Here is a 16,466-nt window from a genome sequence, read left to right on the forward strand (position 1 = left end):
ACACACACATACACTTGTATTAGTTTTCACATAACGTGTACACATTTTACTAGTTAGACTTTTTCCAAACTATAATTCCTGACTAAGTGTATAATCAAGTGAAACATTATGAAGTTTCATTCACATCATCTAAATGTTCTACTATACTACTAGTATCAGTGACCATCACAATAATGTTAATAATGCAGTTTATCATTTAGTTTATTTGAGAGCACAAACAGTAGGTAGACAACCAAAATGGGTAATACCGCCGCGCATTAAGTGCAAGTCAGTCGCGTGTTAAAATCATTCGCGAAACTACCGCCAGGTGGCGCAAAGGGACGGATTGCGAACTGAATGTAATTGTAAAATGAAAGGAAGACGTAAAACAACAAATAACATTATAATATACATTATAACATCCTTAAAAGCCATTAAAAAATAGGATGGTCTTAAGCTACAGTCTACTCATCAAAAATTTAAAGAAAGACCTTTACACAAAGGCTCTTATGCATGCTATTGTTATTAAACAGTCATTACATACATATATATACATATATGTAACAGTCATTACATACATATATATATCCATATATATATATATATATATATGGATTAAAAGCTAAATGTTTTCATTTCGGTTCATTCTTGGTTAAAAAAAAAAATAATAATAATCTTCAGGTTCCATTTGCAGAACGAAATGAGAACGGTCCAGCATTTACAAATAATTCTTATTAACTCAGAAATTATTCTTGATTTTTCAAATTGCTAACACTTTGCATTTTTGAATTATGCCTTTACTGTGTGATCAAAAATTGTGAATTGTGACTTTGAATATGTGCGCGAGGCACCAGTACGATCATTGGAAACAGCAGTCGTTCACCGAGCCATGCGGCACGAGCAGCGGTCCACTTTGGCATATTTTTGCTCATTATGATTTTTTTCCCGTCGATACTGAAACACGTGTGAAATCCAAAGCCTATTTTACCTAATGAATAAGAGTTTAGCTTCAAATGGGCAACATGTTTGGATTTGTCCCGAATGAGAGAGATAAGCCCAACCTTACCTTATGTATCACTTTAAATTATTTTTAATTATTATTTTTTTGTTGTTAATAAGCCTATATTAATATATACTGCAATTATATTTATCCATTAGAATTATAATTCTTGTAATTCTTGTTCTGTTCTGATAAATTTGTTAAATTTAAAGGAATAATTGTAAAGTGAAGGGAAATAAAAATATCCTGTTGGTACATTAGCCTATAGCATTATTAGGCCTGCCGTTATTATTTCTGAATGTAATAAAATGCAACTCTCACAAACTTAATTTATTTTTTAGTGTGTAAAAAAAAAAAAAAAAAAAAAACCTGCAGCAAACGAAAATAGGCGATTAATCAGTTAAAATGTGTTAGGCCTATTGTGGGTTAACAAATTTACATTATATACTTAGGAACAGAGTATGGGCCTAATCTAGGCTATGTTATTAACTATTAACAAGTTTCGTGTATGTTTTTATCTAGCTTCATTTTTCCATTGCGCTCAATCTGCCTCTTGCGTTGATCAGCTGTGGACAATTTCAAAATGTTTGATATAAAGGTTGCTGTCACATTTTATACAGGAATTGTTCATTAAAAAAAAGTCAAAATATATGGTTAGTTTTATGGTTACATGCAATCAAGGTCTTCAGATACTATACAAGATACAAGTTCATTTAGACTATTTAACATGCACTGTGACATTTTACCGTTACAACTTATAAACTCCTTGAGATTTTAAAGTCACTTTAATAGTATTGAAATTCAAGTTTAATCTAGTATAAAAAAGGTTTTAATTGCTTAAATTATTTCTATGAATTAATAAGTTAGCATGACTTTTTCATCATAGCATTTTTTACGAGCTGTATTCGCTTTCTGAAACCAAGCACCCACTTTTTTCTTTTTTAAATCTATTATTTGCTCACATTATTATTTATTTATAATTATTATTATAAATTATTATTTATTTATAATGTTTATTCTTGAAGAAAATAAGTATTTATTCTTTAATAAAATAAGAAACAGAATAAGGGACGATCCAAATATTTGTAATGTACAATAATATAGGCCTATATCTGCCTGCAGTTAAAAAGTTATATTTGTTTTGATTCACCCATTTATGTAGGCTACAATTATTCTAAAAATAAAAATAAAAATAAATAATGTCATAAAAATGCCATCAGCCTGAATAAATTTTACCATTATAGAATTGGGGTAGTAATTTAGGAGGTGAAAATACAGTGAAATTACAAATGGCATGGGATTTTAAAGCATGACAACTAAAGGTCTATGAAACATTTCTATGATGCATTTTTTTAAACAATGGCACTTAAAGTTTTCAACTAAAATATTATTTCAACCATATAGCCTGTGGATAAATAAAATGCATACTTTTCAATGAAAGAACACTGAGCGTGTAGTTGCTTCTGGTGTTTGGATTTGTACTTCAATATAATGAGATCCAAGTTTAAGAATAGCCTACAGTTTTTTTTTTGTTGTTTTTTTTTTACTCTCTATTTAACAGCATTAGCTCAATGAAATACGTCTTCCTTCAGGCAGACTGAATGTTTTCCTGCCTTGCTAAATGTTGGGTCAGTTTGCGTGAGTCTGAGCTTACGGAGGATTCTGCTTGGTCTTAAAGCCTTCCTCAAATGCCTACGTTCACAAATAACAATGATTTTCACAAAAATATTGATTAATTATCAATTGATAATTTGTTATTATTTTGTTCTAGTGAAAATAATAATATGGGCTGCAGAAAATAATGAATAACAAGAGAACGGCTGCTGTGAGTGCAGGCATGTTTCAACCCAGTAACATGACAACACACCGTTCCTCACAGAGCCAAAAAAAACAGACCGAATTCAGTTCAGCTGGAGTGGGTTGGGGGTTTTAGGGTAGTTCTGTATAGCTTGTGTGGGTCGAGATAAAGGTGTGAATTTCTTGCTCTTTTATATGGACAGTGTCTTATGAGGGTTTCAAACTTGCAGAACAGGTTTTAGGACAACTTTAAAGAAAGGTTTGATCCACTTCAACTGTTGACTACTGTATAGCGCAATAAAGTTTATTAGTTATTATAACTTAATTTCAGAGGAAGTTGCCTTAAAAAAAAAAAGATGCAAACTGTTGCATTAGGGCTGGGCATGGCCTAAAAAAAACCTATAATCCATAATGAGCCTTAATATAGTCTGCGCTCAAGCACATGCATTAAGTTTGCCACAAAGCACAGGCAGAAGTAGCCTAATAATTGTGAAAAAGGAGACGTTTTAATTATTTATTAATAAATGTTTTCTTGTCGGCTGCAAGATGAAATTCACAGTGCTAACCCTCTCCACATGACTGAAATAGAGAGAAACGCAACCTTCACAGATTAGCCTACATAATGCTTTCGTTTTGAATTGATTCGTTTAAAAGGCATTTCAAGCTTTCTGTAGATATATTTCTCATGTATGTGAGACGCCACAATTTTCAGTTATTTCATTATTAGGAAAAAAAAAATCACGTGATCGAGAGGGCACCTCCCTGTCGTGCATGCGCATTAATAATTTTCGCACAAACACTTGAATATGAATAATAATTCACATTTTGCATATGCATTACAAAAGATTTTTTTTTACATGCAATTATCCAAAATAAAACCAAACAAGATTTGTAATGAAGATAAAATATGTAGACAAATAAGAATAAATGCTGCACGTGCACTCAGCATTATGTGCGCCGAGCAAATCTTGCACTGATATTTTACGGAATATTATACAAACCTGCATTTAAATGTGGCTGCAATTAATTTTTTTTTTTTCTTAAATTATATGAAAGCAAGTAAAGAAGACTCCATTTAAAATCACTGAAGTTGTCAGTTATTGAAGCTCTTTTTTACATCGTGTGTATTTTGTTGAATAATGAGAGAACTTGAGTTTAAACGTGAAGACGTTTTATTAATCAGTCCATTCTTTAGAGTTTCAAAGATTTAGCTAAATCGTGCAGGTTTAATTTATTCGTTTCTTGTTTTAATTAGGCCTAAATAATGAGAGCGAAATTATTCAGTGCCTCACGTTTTACTAAAATAAAGAAAATAATTTATAAAACACGCAAGCCTAGCTCACAATAGGCTACCACTTTTAATGCTCCAATGCAAAGTAAACCACAATTTCTTTTGAATAATATAACACATAATTCATATTATATAAATAATACTGCAAACTATTTAAATGTGTCAAATCTAAAATATGATGTAGAGAAAATATAAGCACAGGCTCATAGGCTTGACATTTATCCTGCTTGAATTAGTTCTAAGAAACGCATATATCTTCATAAGGACTAAACTTTAATCTGTGAATATTAAATATTTTAACTAGCCTACAGTGTTTTTCTTTCATTTTTCCTGACTGCAGTCAAATATAACAAATTGGTGAGGCAAAGCTGACGTCTATTTGTGAAAATGTGCTTTGATGCGCTTGTTTGAAAACTTTTGATTAAAGCGCCACTCAGCGGTCAAAAGCTGCAAATGCACTTTGCAGACGCGGCGGTCGCGGTAGAACCACCGTTTTGGATGGCCACCTACTGTAAACAATATACACTTTGGAAATGCTAGTTATGTGATGTTAATTTATATATTTCAACATTACACAATACCAGTTAATACCAGTTTGCCAAAGCAGTAATATTGTGAAATATTTTTAATATTTAAAATAACTGCTTTCTATTTGAATATATTTTAAAAATGTAATTTATTCCTGTGATCAAAGCAAAATTTTCAGCATCATTGCTCCAGTCTTACTCCAAGTGTAACAATATACACTATACCATTCAAAAGCTTTGAGTCAGTATATATAGAAATTGAAACTTTTATTTAGCACACACGTGATGATAAATAAAAACAATTAATACGATAAATGTTACAAACAATGCTGTTCTTTCAATTTATCAAAAAAAACCCTGAAAAAAATATTCTCAGCTCTTTTCAACATTATTAATAATAATAACAACAATATTTTTTTTTTTTTTTTTTTGAGTAGAAAATCAGAATATTAGAAGGATTTCTGAAGGATCGTGTGACTGGAGTAATGATGCTAAAAATTCAGCTTTGAAAGTCAGCTTTGTTTGTTCCTAATAAACTGTTTAACTGCACTTGCAAGTGAATCTCAAATTATTTTGTGGGATTATTAAATATATTCTAAATAAACTATAAACACAAAAATATACACATTTATTTTTTCCTCACATTCTTTCTTGTAACTCTTCGCTGAATACAGTGTTTTCAGACTTTAGCCATGTATATGTTTATAAGCAACTGAAAAAAGTACAAAAGTCAGGGCATGTCAAAACTTCTCCAGGCCCCCAAAACCCCCTTAGACCTCAGAGGGTTAACTCCTTGACTGATACTGGCAAGACAGATAGTTCAGAATTAGACACACTTGGGGAAACAGAACAAGCAGACAGTTCCTGAATAATCTCTATGGCAACAAGAGGGTTAACGGGAAGGACATGAGATGCATTAATAGTTTCTGGGCTCATGACTGGCAGATGGGGCAGATAACAAGTTCCTTGATTGGAACTAGACAGACAAGGAACTCAAACTCTGGGATACTGGACAAGTTGACAGTTCAGCAGACACATTTGGGGGAAACAGAACAGCCAGGAAATTCTCAGGTTCTGTAGCATGCACTGCCACCTCTGGAGAAACTGCAGTGGGCACCATCGCTTCGGGGAACACAGCAGTGAGCGCCACTACCTCAGGAGGTTCTGCAGCATCAGCTGCCAGCTCTTTAGACACCATAGTGGATTTTGTGACTGTGCTTTAGTGTAGCCGCCATTACACGAGTGAGTGCGGGGTCGAGTTCCTCCACGACACCCACAGTGAACACTGAATCAACAATCAAAAAAGCATAGTCCATAAACGAACTGAGAGATGAGCAGGGACCTAGTCTGCCTGCTCCGCCATGGCCCCATGAACTGCCTGCTCCGCCATGGCTCCCTGACCTGCCTGATCCGCCATGGGTCCCGAAATGGGTACCACCCTGGAGCCCTACTGTCCCATGTAAGCCTGTCCCTAGAGGCCTCCAGAACGCCCACCTCCTCCCTGTTGGAATTTATGAGGCACGTGAATGTGCCTTTTCGGGAGGGGGAGGTAATGTCACACCCATGAACTGTCCTTGTGTTCCTGTCTTGTGTTTTTCTCCCCATGTGCTCTCCATGTCCCAGTTTCTTCCTCGTGTATCATTGTGCCCATATTTGATTCTTCCTGTTCCTGTTCCTATTGAGTTCCATTCTATTCACCTGTGTTCCCCTAATTATTCTAGTTTAGTTCTGTTATTTAGCCCAGTGTTTTCCTGTGTCTAGTGTCCAGTGTCTAATGTCATTTTAAGTCTCCTGCACTCCCTATGTTCCCTGCTTTTGGTTTATTAAAGTCTGCTTGTTTAACTTTATTTCCATATCTCCTCGTCTCCTCGCTCACCAATCCTCAGGAGTGTGACAATGGTACATAAAATAATACTTACATTGAAAGACATTTAAATAGACCTGCTCGTATGATTGAAAAGAGACATGGCCATGTAACATAACTGTATCGTCTACATAAGGCATTTCCCAGTGGACACTTTGGTATCAATTTGATGTCAAATATTAGTCATTGATGACAATGCTGTAACATCATTTTAAATTCAGTTTGGACAGCAATATCTTCCAGTGCTAATTGGGTGAAAATAAGAAGTTATTCCCACACTGAAATTGGTTTAATGCAGTGTTTCTCAACTGGTGGGTCACAAGACCATTCTGAGGGGGTCAACGAGTCAAAGAAACATCTACAACAAAAAAAATAATTATCCTCCCGCTTGCCTCACTTGTAGCACAGAACCACATATTTACTCCATCTATGACAGATGGAGCATTTAATATATGGTCAAAAAAAGGTATAATGGATGACACATTTGTCTCCTTTGAACAATTAGTCCAGAGATTTACTATTCCTAGCAAACACTTTTATAGGTATTTACAGCTTAGAAGTTTTGTATCATCGAATTCAAACTGTTTCCCCTATTGTCCTCATAGATCTCTCATTGATTCTATAACCGAGCATAGGTGTGGAGAAAAACAATCCATAAGAAAAGTCTATGGACTACTTAATCTACATAATCTGGCTACCTTAGAAACTTTAAAACAAAAATGGGAAAAAGAAATGGAGGACCAATTATCAGAGGATGCTTGGCAGGAAGCAATTTGGAGAATACATTAATCTTCTATTAGTCTACGTTCACACTGCAGGGCTTAATGCTCAATTCCGATTTTTTGAAAAAATTCTATTTTTTTGCAAGGCCGTTCACATTTCCAATTAAATGCGACCTTTTGTGATCTCCTGTGTGAACGTGAAATGACCCAGAAGTGACCCGCATGCGTAGAAGAGTACTCAACGGTCAACGACGTCACTCGTTGTTTGCGGAAGTAGCTAACGTTAAACATGGATGTCAACAACAGTGTAGTCAACAGCGGAGCTCTTTTTGCAATATTAAAGTTATTTTCCCAACGGAGCCAGCACAATTACAATCTTCTCATTTTAAGAAGAAAATTAAAAAGAAGGAGGAGAGCAAGGTTTTTGGCCATGGCGTTTTGTGGAGCAGTGTTAGCAACGTCGGTACAGAGAAACGTGTTGGTGCGGTTGTTGTTTATCTTCTCGTTTCCGTCTACTTCAACGCAGAATTATGACGTTTGTAGCGTATCAATGACCTACGGGTCGGATACATGTGGCCTGGCCGTTCAGACGGAGGTCGCATTTCAAAAGATCGGATACGTATCGGATTCAGGACCACATACCCAAGTGGCCAGGGTCACATTTGAAAAGATCGGATCTGTGTCGTTCAGACTGTCATGAAAAGATCAGATACAGGTCGCATAGGGGCAAAAAAATCGGAATTGGGTCGTTTCAGCCTGCAGTGTGAACGTAGCCTTAGTCTTAGACACACAATTGTTCAGTTTAAAATTATACATCGTCTTCATTGGTCTAAGGACAGACTGGCAAAGATTAAAAGTGATGTGACCCTACATGTGACCGATGTAAGCAAGCTCTTGCCACTCTATATCATATGTTTTGGTCATGTCTGAAATAATTTTCAGATGTTTACAAAAGTACAGCAAAACCGATTGTTGGTGAATTTCAGAGCTCATGAAAGTATAAGGTGAGGAGAGACCGACTTATCAAGCCCCCTTTGCTGAATGTACTGTAGCCTATTTTAGGCTGATGTAAAAATCACATTATTAAAATACTTAAGACACTTTTAAGGGGTGAAGGAACAAACAAATATCAATACACAGAATACAATATTGTCTTTTGTGCCATAGTATTAGGTGAGAAATCAGTGGCCTTGTTTACTTAAATGATATGACAACATACACTACAAACAATCCCCAAAGACATACATTATATGGCCTTCATACAGCTACAAGATCATAAGATGAGTTACTTCATTCATCTCTTATCGACACTAGTTGTTGGGCTGAGTAAGCATGGACAGGTCACTGGGGTTATGAAGTAGCATACGCTTTCAAAGCTTCCATCCAGTTAGTTTATGTGGGTATGTATGTGTGAAAATCACTTTTTACAAGTTTTAAACATAATGAAAATAAGAACCTAGCCAGTGTACTTTATTAAAGATGAATATATATTTCAGTATAGTATTTTACAAATGAATTTGTAGTGCACTCATTTTGTTTGATGAAAGCATGAAATAACTACATTTAAAATGTATTTTCAGTTAGTATAGACATGTCAATCTATTTTTAGTATACTTATCATGAATTAAATATATTTTAAATACAATTAAGCATATTTATTTTTCACTAGGGGTCACAGAATAAGAATATGTGAATAACTCAGTTTTGACAAATGTCAGATAGAAACTTATGTAAATCCAAGGCGGCAATATTTCTTGACATAGCACATAAGACATAAGAAGTGCATAAAACACTTCATCCACCTGATTCTCTAACACTTCATTTTTACTCTACTGACTTCTGTAATTCTATTATGACATTTTTTACTACGAAAATTGATCGTATACATCAACAGTTACCCACTCAGATCTCAACTTTCAAACTACCCTCTGATTTTCAAATATCTGCTTGTCATCTTTTTTCTGCCTTCACCCTTCCCTCTGCTGCTGAAATGACCAACCTTGTTCGCAAATCTAAACCATCAACTTGTCAACTTGATCCTCTCCCAACTATATTGTTTAAAACGTGCATTCACTCCATCCTCATCGACCGATTAGCTTCCCTTGGATTATCTGATACACCCCTGCACTGGTTTAAATCATATCTCTCTGGCCGTACTCAGTTTGTACAACTTAAGATCCCACTCTGCCCCCTTTCCTCTGGTGTTCCCCAAGGTTCTGTCCTTGGACCCCTTTTGTTCATTATTTATCTTCTCCCTCTTGGCCATATTTTTCGTAAACATAACATCCAGTTCCATTGCTATGCAGATGACATCCATCCCTCCCACCGCTCTATCAAATTGCCTTCAGGAAATCAGATCCTGGTTCTCTCTAAACTTTCTCAAGCTCACTAGTGACAAAACTGAACTTCTCCTTATTGGCACCAAATCCACCCTCTCCAAAATAAATGATTTCTCCATCTTCATCGATAATTCATCTGTGTTCCCTTCCCTTCAGGTTAAGAGTCTGGGTGTCATCCTAGATAGCACTCTGTCATTTCAGTCCCACATTAATAACATCACTTGGTCAGCATATTTCCATTTACGTAACATCTCTCGCTTACGCCCATCTCTCTCCCCTAACAGTGCTGAAATTTTGGTTCACACCCTGGTCCCCTCTCACCTAGATTATTGCAGCTCTCTCCTTTATGGTCTACCTGACAAATCCATCCATAAACTACAACTAGTTCAAAACTCTGCTGCCCGTATCATTACCAGAACCCCTTCCATCAGTCACATAACACCTGTCCTGCAGCAACTTTATTGGCTTCCCTCCAAATATCACATCGTTTATAAGATTCTCCTCCTTACATTTAAAGCTATCAATAATCTTGCCCCTAAGTATCTCACTGAGCTCCTCCATATCAAGATACCCACCTGTTCTCTCAGGTCCTCTTCTTCCACTCAGCTCATCCTCCCACATGCTCGTCTGATTACCATGGGGTTAAGAGCTTTTAGTCATTCAGCCCCACATCTCTGGAATTCTCTGCCCCACTACATTCAACTCTCCATGTCCATAACCACTTTCAAAACTCACTTAAAAACTCATCTTTTCAGACAAGCATACTCTCTTTAATTTTTCATTTGTTTTGAATGTAAGGACATCACCCTTTTTCCTATTGTTTTTAAATAGTATTATTATTAATGGATTGAGTGTTTTATTGTTGATTTTGTAAGGTGACCTTGAGTGTTGAGAAAGGTGCCTATAAATAAAATGTATTATTATTATTATTATTATTATTATTATTATTATTATTATAAGACTTTCTGATATAAAATAATAAACTTTATTTTAATATTTTTTTATTGCACAATACATTAAATCTTAATATTAAGCCTAAAATGTTGATGAGGATTAGCAACAGTCCTACTTTAGCACAAGTTCATTAGGTACAAAATAAGTTGTTCCTATTTAGCATACTTTAAGTATACCAGTTTAGTATACCAAAAGTACAATTGAAAGGTAATTTTATTAAGCACATAAATATGTAAATGTATTTGTAGCATATTTAGCATGAAACAAATGTATTATAAAATACATTTTTGTATTTTCACGTGGGAATGGCCCCATATTACCGTTCTGTAAATTACAGTATTTTTCTTTCTGCAAGAGTGAAACTGTGAAATTCAGTTGCCATATTAAACATTTAGCTGCATTTGATGCCTTTCATGATCTGGTCTGAAACTCACTTCACTTGAAAACCTTTACTACTTTAACTAAACTAAAACTATTTCAAAACTGAAAGCTGTTAAAATGCCTTCAAACTTTCTGTTCTAGCTTTCTCAAGCCAACTTCAAAGTCTGCTCACAAACTTTACCCATCTAATTGAAAATGTAATTAGATTTTGTGTTTGTTTACTGGTTGTGTGTTTTTATAGTGTGGATCATGGAGGAGAATACAGGGTTACGGCAGGACTACAGAAATGTATGTCTACAAACACACACACAAACACTGATTTTGTGATTGTTGTTGTTATTATAAATGTCTCTGTTCTTGTGTTCAGGGGCTTGTTTTCTCACACTGGATCCAAACACGACAAACACTCAACTCATTCTGTCTGAGGAGAACAGAAAGGTGACATGTGTGAGAGAGGATCAGTCATATCCTGATCATCCAGACAGATTTGATGCACATCAGGTGTTGTGTAGCGAGAGTGTGTGTGGACGCTGTTACTGGGAGATTGAGTGGAGTGGAGATTATGGTGTGCATGTATCAGTGTCATATAAGAGCATCAGGAGGAAGGGATGGGGCGATGAGTGTGTGTTTGGACATAATGATCAGTCCTGGAGTTTGTTTTGCTCTGCTGACAGATACTCATTCATACACAGTGACATAGAGACTTGTCTCCCTGTGAAGCCCATCAGCAGTAGAATAGTATTTTATGATCACAACACAGCAACAACTCCCTCCTACAACATCTCCTACAACACTACTATCATCAACAAAACACAGACAAAACACACTCACCCACCCTATCCATCCTGGGTTTAGTGTTAATATTGGATCATCAGTGAAACTGTCGATGAATCAGAACAGATTATAGAGAAATTCCACCCATAATGCTACGAGCTGCAGATAAATCAGTAACAGTGTCCCCTATTTTCCTCATTATTACATGCAGCTGAACCTCATGACATATCAGAACAAATGTGTGTAATAAATCATCATATGGACAGTAAGATCAGTGTGTGTAAGATTCCTGCTGAGTGACAATGTGTATCTGTCGTTTCTTAACCTACATTTGTGCTGATTGAAATCAGTTTTTAATTGTTGTGTCAATCATTTCTATTATAATCAAAATTACCTTTCAGTTCAAAAGTACCTTTTCTAAACATATTTTTATTGAATACGTCATTAATTTTCCTCTGTGTTTTATTATGTCTGCACAAAAACAATGACAAATCAACTCTAAATTACATTTTATTAAAAATGAATTTAGAATATTCATAAATTCTGAATATTATGATCCTGAACTATAAAAAATATAGTCAATTCCTCTCTGAACACTGAAATGAGCTTCATGAGTTTCTGGACATTATGGTCCTTATCTATAATGCTTGTGTATCAGTGGTGTGTAAAATACCTGAAAGCCCTTCTCAAGTAAATGTACAGATATCTTACCAGAAAATGACTTTGGTAGAAGTTGAAGTCACTGTTTAGAATAATACTTAAGTAAAAGTCTTAAAGTATATGATATTTATTGTACTTAAGTACGAACAGTATTATTTTAACCTTAAATGGACATAATATTGAAAGTAACAGTACAAGTAAATGCAAAAAAATATATAAATGTAAGCATTATAGACATTAATAAAGATTTTAATGAAAAGTAATCATTTTGTCATGTTATTCAAGTAAATGTTTGGGAAAAAAATTGCTAAGGTTTGCTAATGTTAAACCATTAATGTTAAACCATTACTGACTGCACGACAGTGCCACAACATATTTTTATGTCTGATCATGGCGATAACTACCATAAACATTGAGGGGGTCTAGTCCTCCCAGTAATTAGAAATCGTTAAACCCTTTTCTGAAATATTGCCAATTCAAGAGAGAGACAAAAGTTGCGTGTATGCGTGTTTGCATGTCTCTCTTTACAATGAGTGAGTTCACTTCAAAAACAGCGATTTTATCCTCTTGTTGTGTGTCAGCACATCAATAAACAATGCAAAAACACAAAATCACAACACTATAATTCACAGTACAGTAGTAGCTATGTATAATGTAATAGCAATATGATGTATAGTAGTGGTGTCCCAATTCTTAGGGGAATTTCTTCACCCCTTCCCCTTGACACTCTGTTTCAATAGGAAGGGGTAGGTGTAGGGGTATAAAACAGAATTGGTATTGGGCCTTAGTTTGGTACTTAGTGTCTTTCATTCCAACATAAGAAAACATAAAAAAAAATATTTCTGGAATCTGCATCTGAAATAGCATTTAGATGTATTTATACAGTTTAATGTATCTCAGAGGGGACATGGATGCATTTAACCTGCAGTTACAGATGGATAAATAATGTTTTGTTTTTAACATTGAATACTGATATTTGAAATGATTTAAAACATGAGAAAAATAGCCGTAATGTGAAATTAAAACCGCCAGTAGGTAGATGATACAGCAAATGACTGTAAATGAGTGAGTCATTGAGATTCAACAGATTAGTTCAAATGGCTGATTCATTCAGAAACAAAGTGTTTGATTGTGTTAATGAGTGAATCACTGAATCATTTATTCAACTGATTTGTTAAAAAAGCTGATTCATTCAATAAGAAAAGATGGTCCATTGCTCTTGATCATTGGGGCCCTATCATACACTCGACACAATGCGACGCAAGGCGTTCGCATTTTCCCGTCCAGCGCCACGTCGTTTAATTAGAAAAATGCATTTGCGCCCATTTGTGCGCATATGGGCGTGCTGGTCTAAAAAGAGGTGTGTTCAGGCACATTGCTGGCGCATTGCTATTTTAAGGAGCTGAAAATAGACTGCGCCATAGAACCAAACTCAAACCTGGTCCTAAAGTCTGGCGCAATGTTTTTTCTTTGTTATTTAAAGAGCGTGTTAGTATAGGCAGGTCCACAACGCGCGTACACTATGATTGGTTTATTAAACGTCACGCCCAAAAAACACCTATTACTCATTAAGAGAATAGGGACAATCCGTTTAGACCATGCGTGACCATGGTGAGTACAATAATCATGTTTTTATTTAATTATTTTATGTACCATGGTTAATGTCGTAATAAAGGAGCAAGCGCTGTCTTGTTTTTTTGGGGTGTTTATCGGTTAAAAATTAATCGTCCAGTCATTTTAAATCTGTAGGCTAGTTTAAATTAATCCGAACTGAATGAATCTAAATGAGACTTTTGAACAGAATCGCCAAATTTGAGTGAGATTAATAAAATAAAATCCACACTATTAGCGGTAGTGCTGTATCTCGGGGTTTGTTGTAGTTTGGTAATAGAGGTAATGAACAGTTATATATCACGCACTGACATTCCAGACCTCGTATCAAAAGATAACTAACACAATTACCTAATCAATTCATAAACCACTCAATAATCTAACCACTCCTCTTACCCCTCCCGCCGCAGCTGTTGTTTGAATTTGCACTGACAGGAGAGCATGTGTTCTGCAGTGATGGGCTACTGGTTGACAGCGTTCGGTAATCTCTGAGAGATTTACCTCAGACGAAGGTAAGTGTGAATACATAAAACCATTTTGAAAAACATGTTTACAAGGACATAACTTTAAACATTGTTTGATGTTGTAATATTTTTTTTATCTGTATTTCTAGCATGAAGTTGTTTCGAGCCATTTATTCCCGCTTCAGGTGCTTCGCTGTTGCGCGCTGATTTTCTGAGAGATTTACATCAGTCGAAGGTTAGTATAAATACATAAAATCATTTAAATTACATTTTTTTTCAAAACATAACATTAAAATTGGTTCAATGTTGTATTATTTCTCTCGAACTGTATTTATAGCCCGGTGTTGTTCCGGTTTGTTCCCGCTTCAGCGGCCTTCAGTCAGCGTGCGGTCACAGTGTCCAGAGAGATTTATATCAGAAGAAAGTAAGGAAGAATTTACAGAAACATTTTAAATAAGCTATTTACCAAAGCTTAATGTTAAGTGTTGTAATGTATATATTTGAGTGGGTTTATGTTGTAAAATTAGTCTAGATATCTTGATAAACTGCTAACTGGTAACTTAGTTAGCAACTGCTACGTAACGTTACATTTTTAAAAGTTAGCTTTTAGTACAATATACATGTTTATTAATTAATGTTAGTTAAGCTAGCGTGCTTTAGTTGTTAACATATTCTCCATTGACAAATCTGCAGACACATTCTGCTCATCTGATTTCAGAGGGTCCAAACACTGCAGCTGACTTCTGATTCACCAGAGACAGCCTTACAGGAGAAATGGTGTCTTCATTTGTTAATATATCATAATTTTCAAAGTGCAGTGTTAATTTCACTTGTTTTGTTCATGTCAGTGTTCCGGTGTATTTTGTTTTATTATGATGTGATTTAATGAACATGTTTTAATGAGTTTATATATTTAATGTTTTAAGGTCAGATAGCAAATATTGCCATTCTTCTGGAAAACTGCTGGTCTTTAAAGAACAGTCATCAATCAGGTAACTTGAACACAGTTTTTGAATACTTTTCAGTTACTAAAGTTATCTTTTATTCATTTACTAAATCACTTTGATTAGCTTTGTTTTGTTTTCATATAATTCAACCATTTATCATCATATTAAGTCTCTATATCGCCGCTTTTCTTAATGAAGTTTATTTTAACAAAGTTTAGGAGACACATTTTCAGATAATTCAACCAGTTAGCATCAGAGGAAGTCTCTATATTGCCGCTTTTCTCACCAGTTGCCAAATATGCTTATTCTGTCTATTATATATACATATGTCAACCTAAAATATAAAAAATAAACAACATATATAAAAAACAACCAAATTATCACATTACATTTTCAACAATCATTAACATGTTTCAAAACAATTAACTTGTGTCTAAAACAATGAAAACTGTACAATGTATTTAGAGAAAGTGTTTTATTATATTTTTACAGGATCCTCTGTTCCCAGACCCAACCATTCATCTGAAGGACTGTGAAAATATGAACCCTTTGAACCACCGGTGACAACTTCTACATGATAAATAGAAAGGACATGACAGAGGATGATATGGGTATTGATATTTCACTGAAATTAAATATCATTTAATTACATTTAGTCTGCTAGTCAGAATTATAGCTTATTAAATAAAAATAAATAGTGGTTCATGTTTGATTTGGGATAGTGGTTCACGAGTCCTTTGTCCTGAACAGTTTAAATGGCTGCTTTTCTTCAGAAAAACCTCCAGATCCTTCACTTTCTCAGGTTTTCCAGCATCTTTTGCATATTTGAACCCTTTCCAGCAATGAATGTCTGATTTCATATCTATTTTTTTATACTGAGTACAGTTGAGTGACTCATACACAACTATTTCAAAAGGTAAACGCATTTATTGATTTTCAAGAAAGCAACAAAATTTATTAAGAGAGACAGGGTGTGAACAACAAAAACTAATCATCATTAAAAACTACTCAGAATAAAAAAAAAATCAGGATAAAAAAAGTATGTAACTTGTGAAGGACAGTACTAAATGAACATATGATCTTTAAACAAAACAAGAAAAATTTACTTATAATCCTGTTCTGGAGCATCAATGAACAGTTTTCACCTTTTATAATA

The 16,466-nt window shown here is 34.8% G+C and overlaps 1 protein-coding gene and 1 long non-coding RNA gene across 2 annotated transcripts in view; both read left to right on the forward strand.

Moving 5' to 3' along the window:
• LOC109094806 (protein NLRC3-like) overlaps positions 1–11,709 on the forward strand; it is a 51,097-nt gene extending 39,388 nt beyond the window's left edge. Inside the window, exons 9-10 of the mRNA XM_042723004.1 lie at positions 11,096–11,142; positions 11,222–11,709. Coding sequence (XP_042578938.1) covers positions 11,096–11,142; positions 11,222–11,709 — 535 coding nt within the window. The remainder of the gene's footprint in view (positions 1–11,095; positions 11,143–11,221) is intronic.
• Positions 11,710–15,078: 3,369 nt separating this feature from the next.
• On the forward strand, positions 15,079–16,144 carry LOC122137218. Its single transcript, XR_006154704.1, has 3 exons — positions 15,079–15,140; positions 15,290–15,355; positions 15,803–16,144. It is a non-coding gene; the product is annotated as an uncharacterized LOC122137218 (long non-coding RNA).
• Positions 16,145–16,466: the final 322 nt, after the last annotated feature.

This window comes from Cyprinus carpio, chromosome B4 (genome assembly GCF_018340385.1).
Source record: "Cyprinus carpio isolate SPL01 chromosome B4, ASM1834038v1, whole genome shotgun sequence".
NCBI classification, from domain to species: Eukaryota; Metazoa; Chordata; class Actinopteri; order Cypriniformes; family Cyprinidae; genus Cyprinus; species Cyprinus carpio.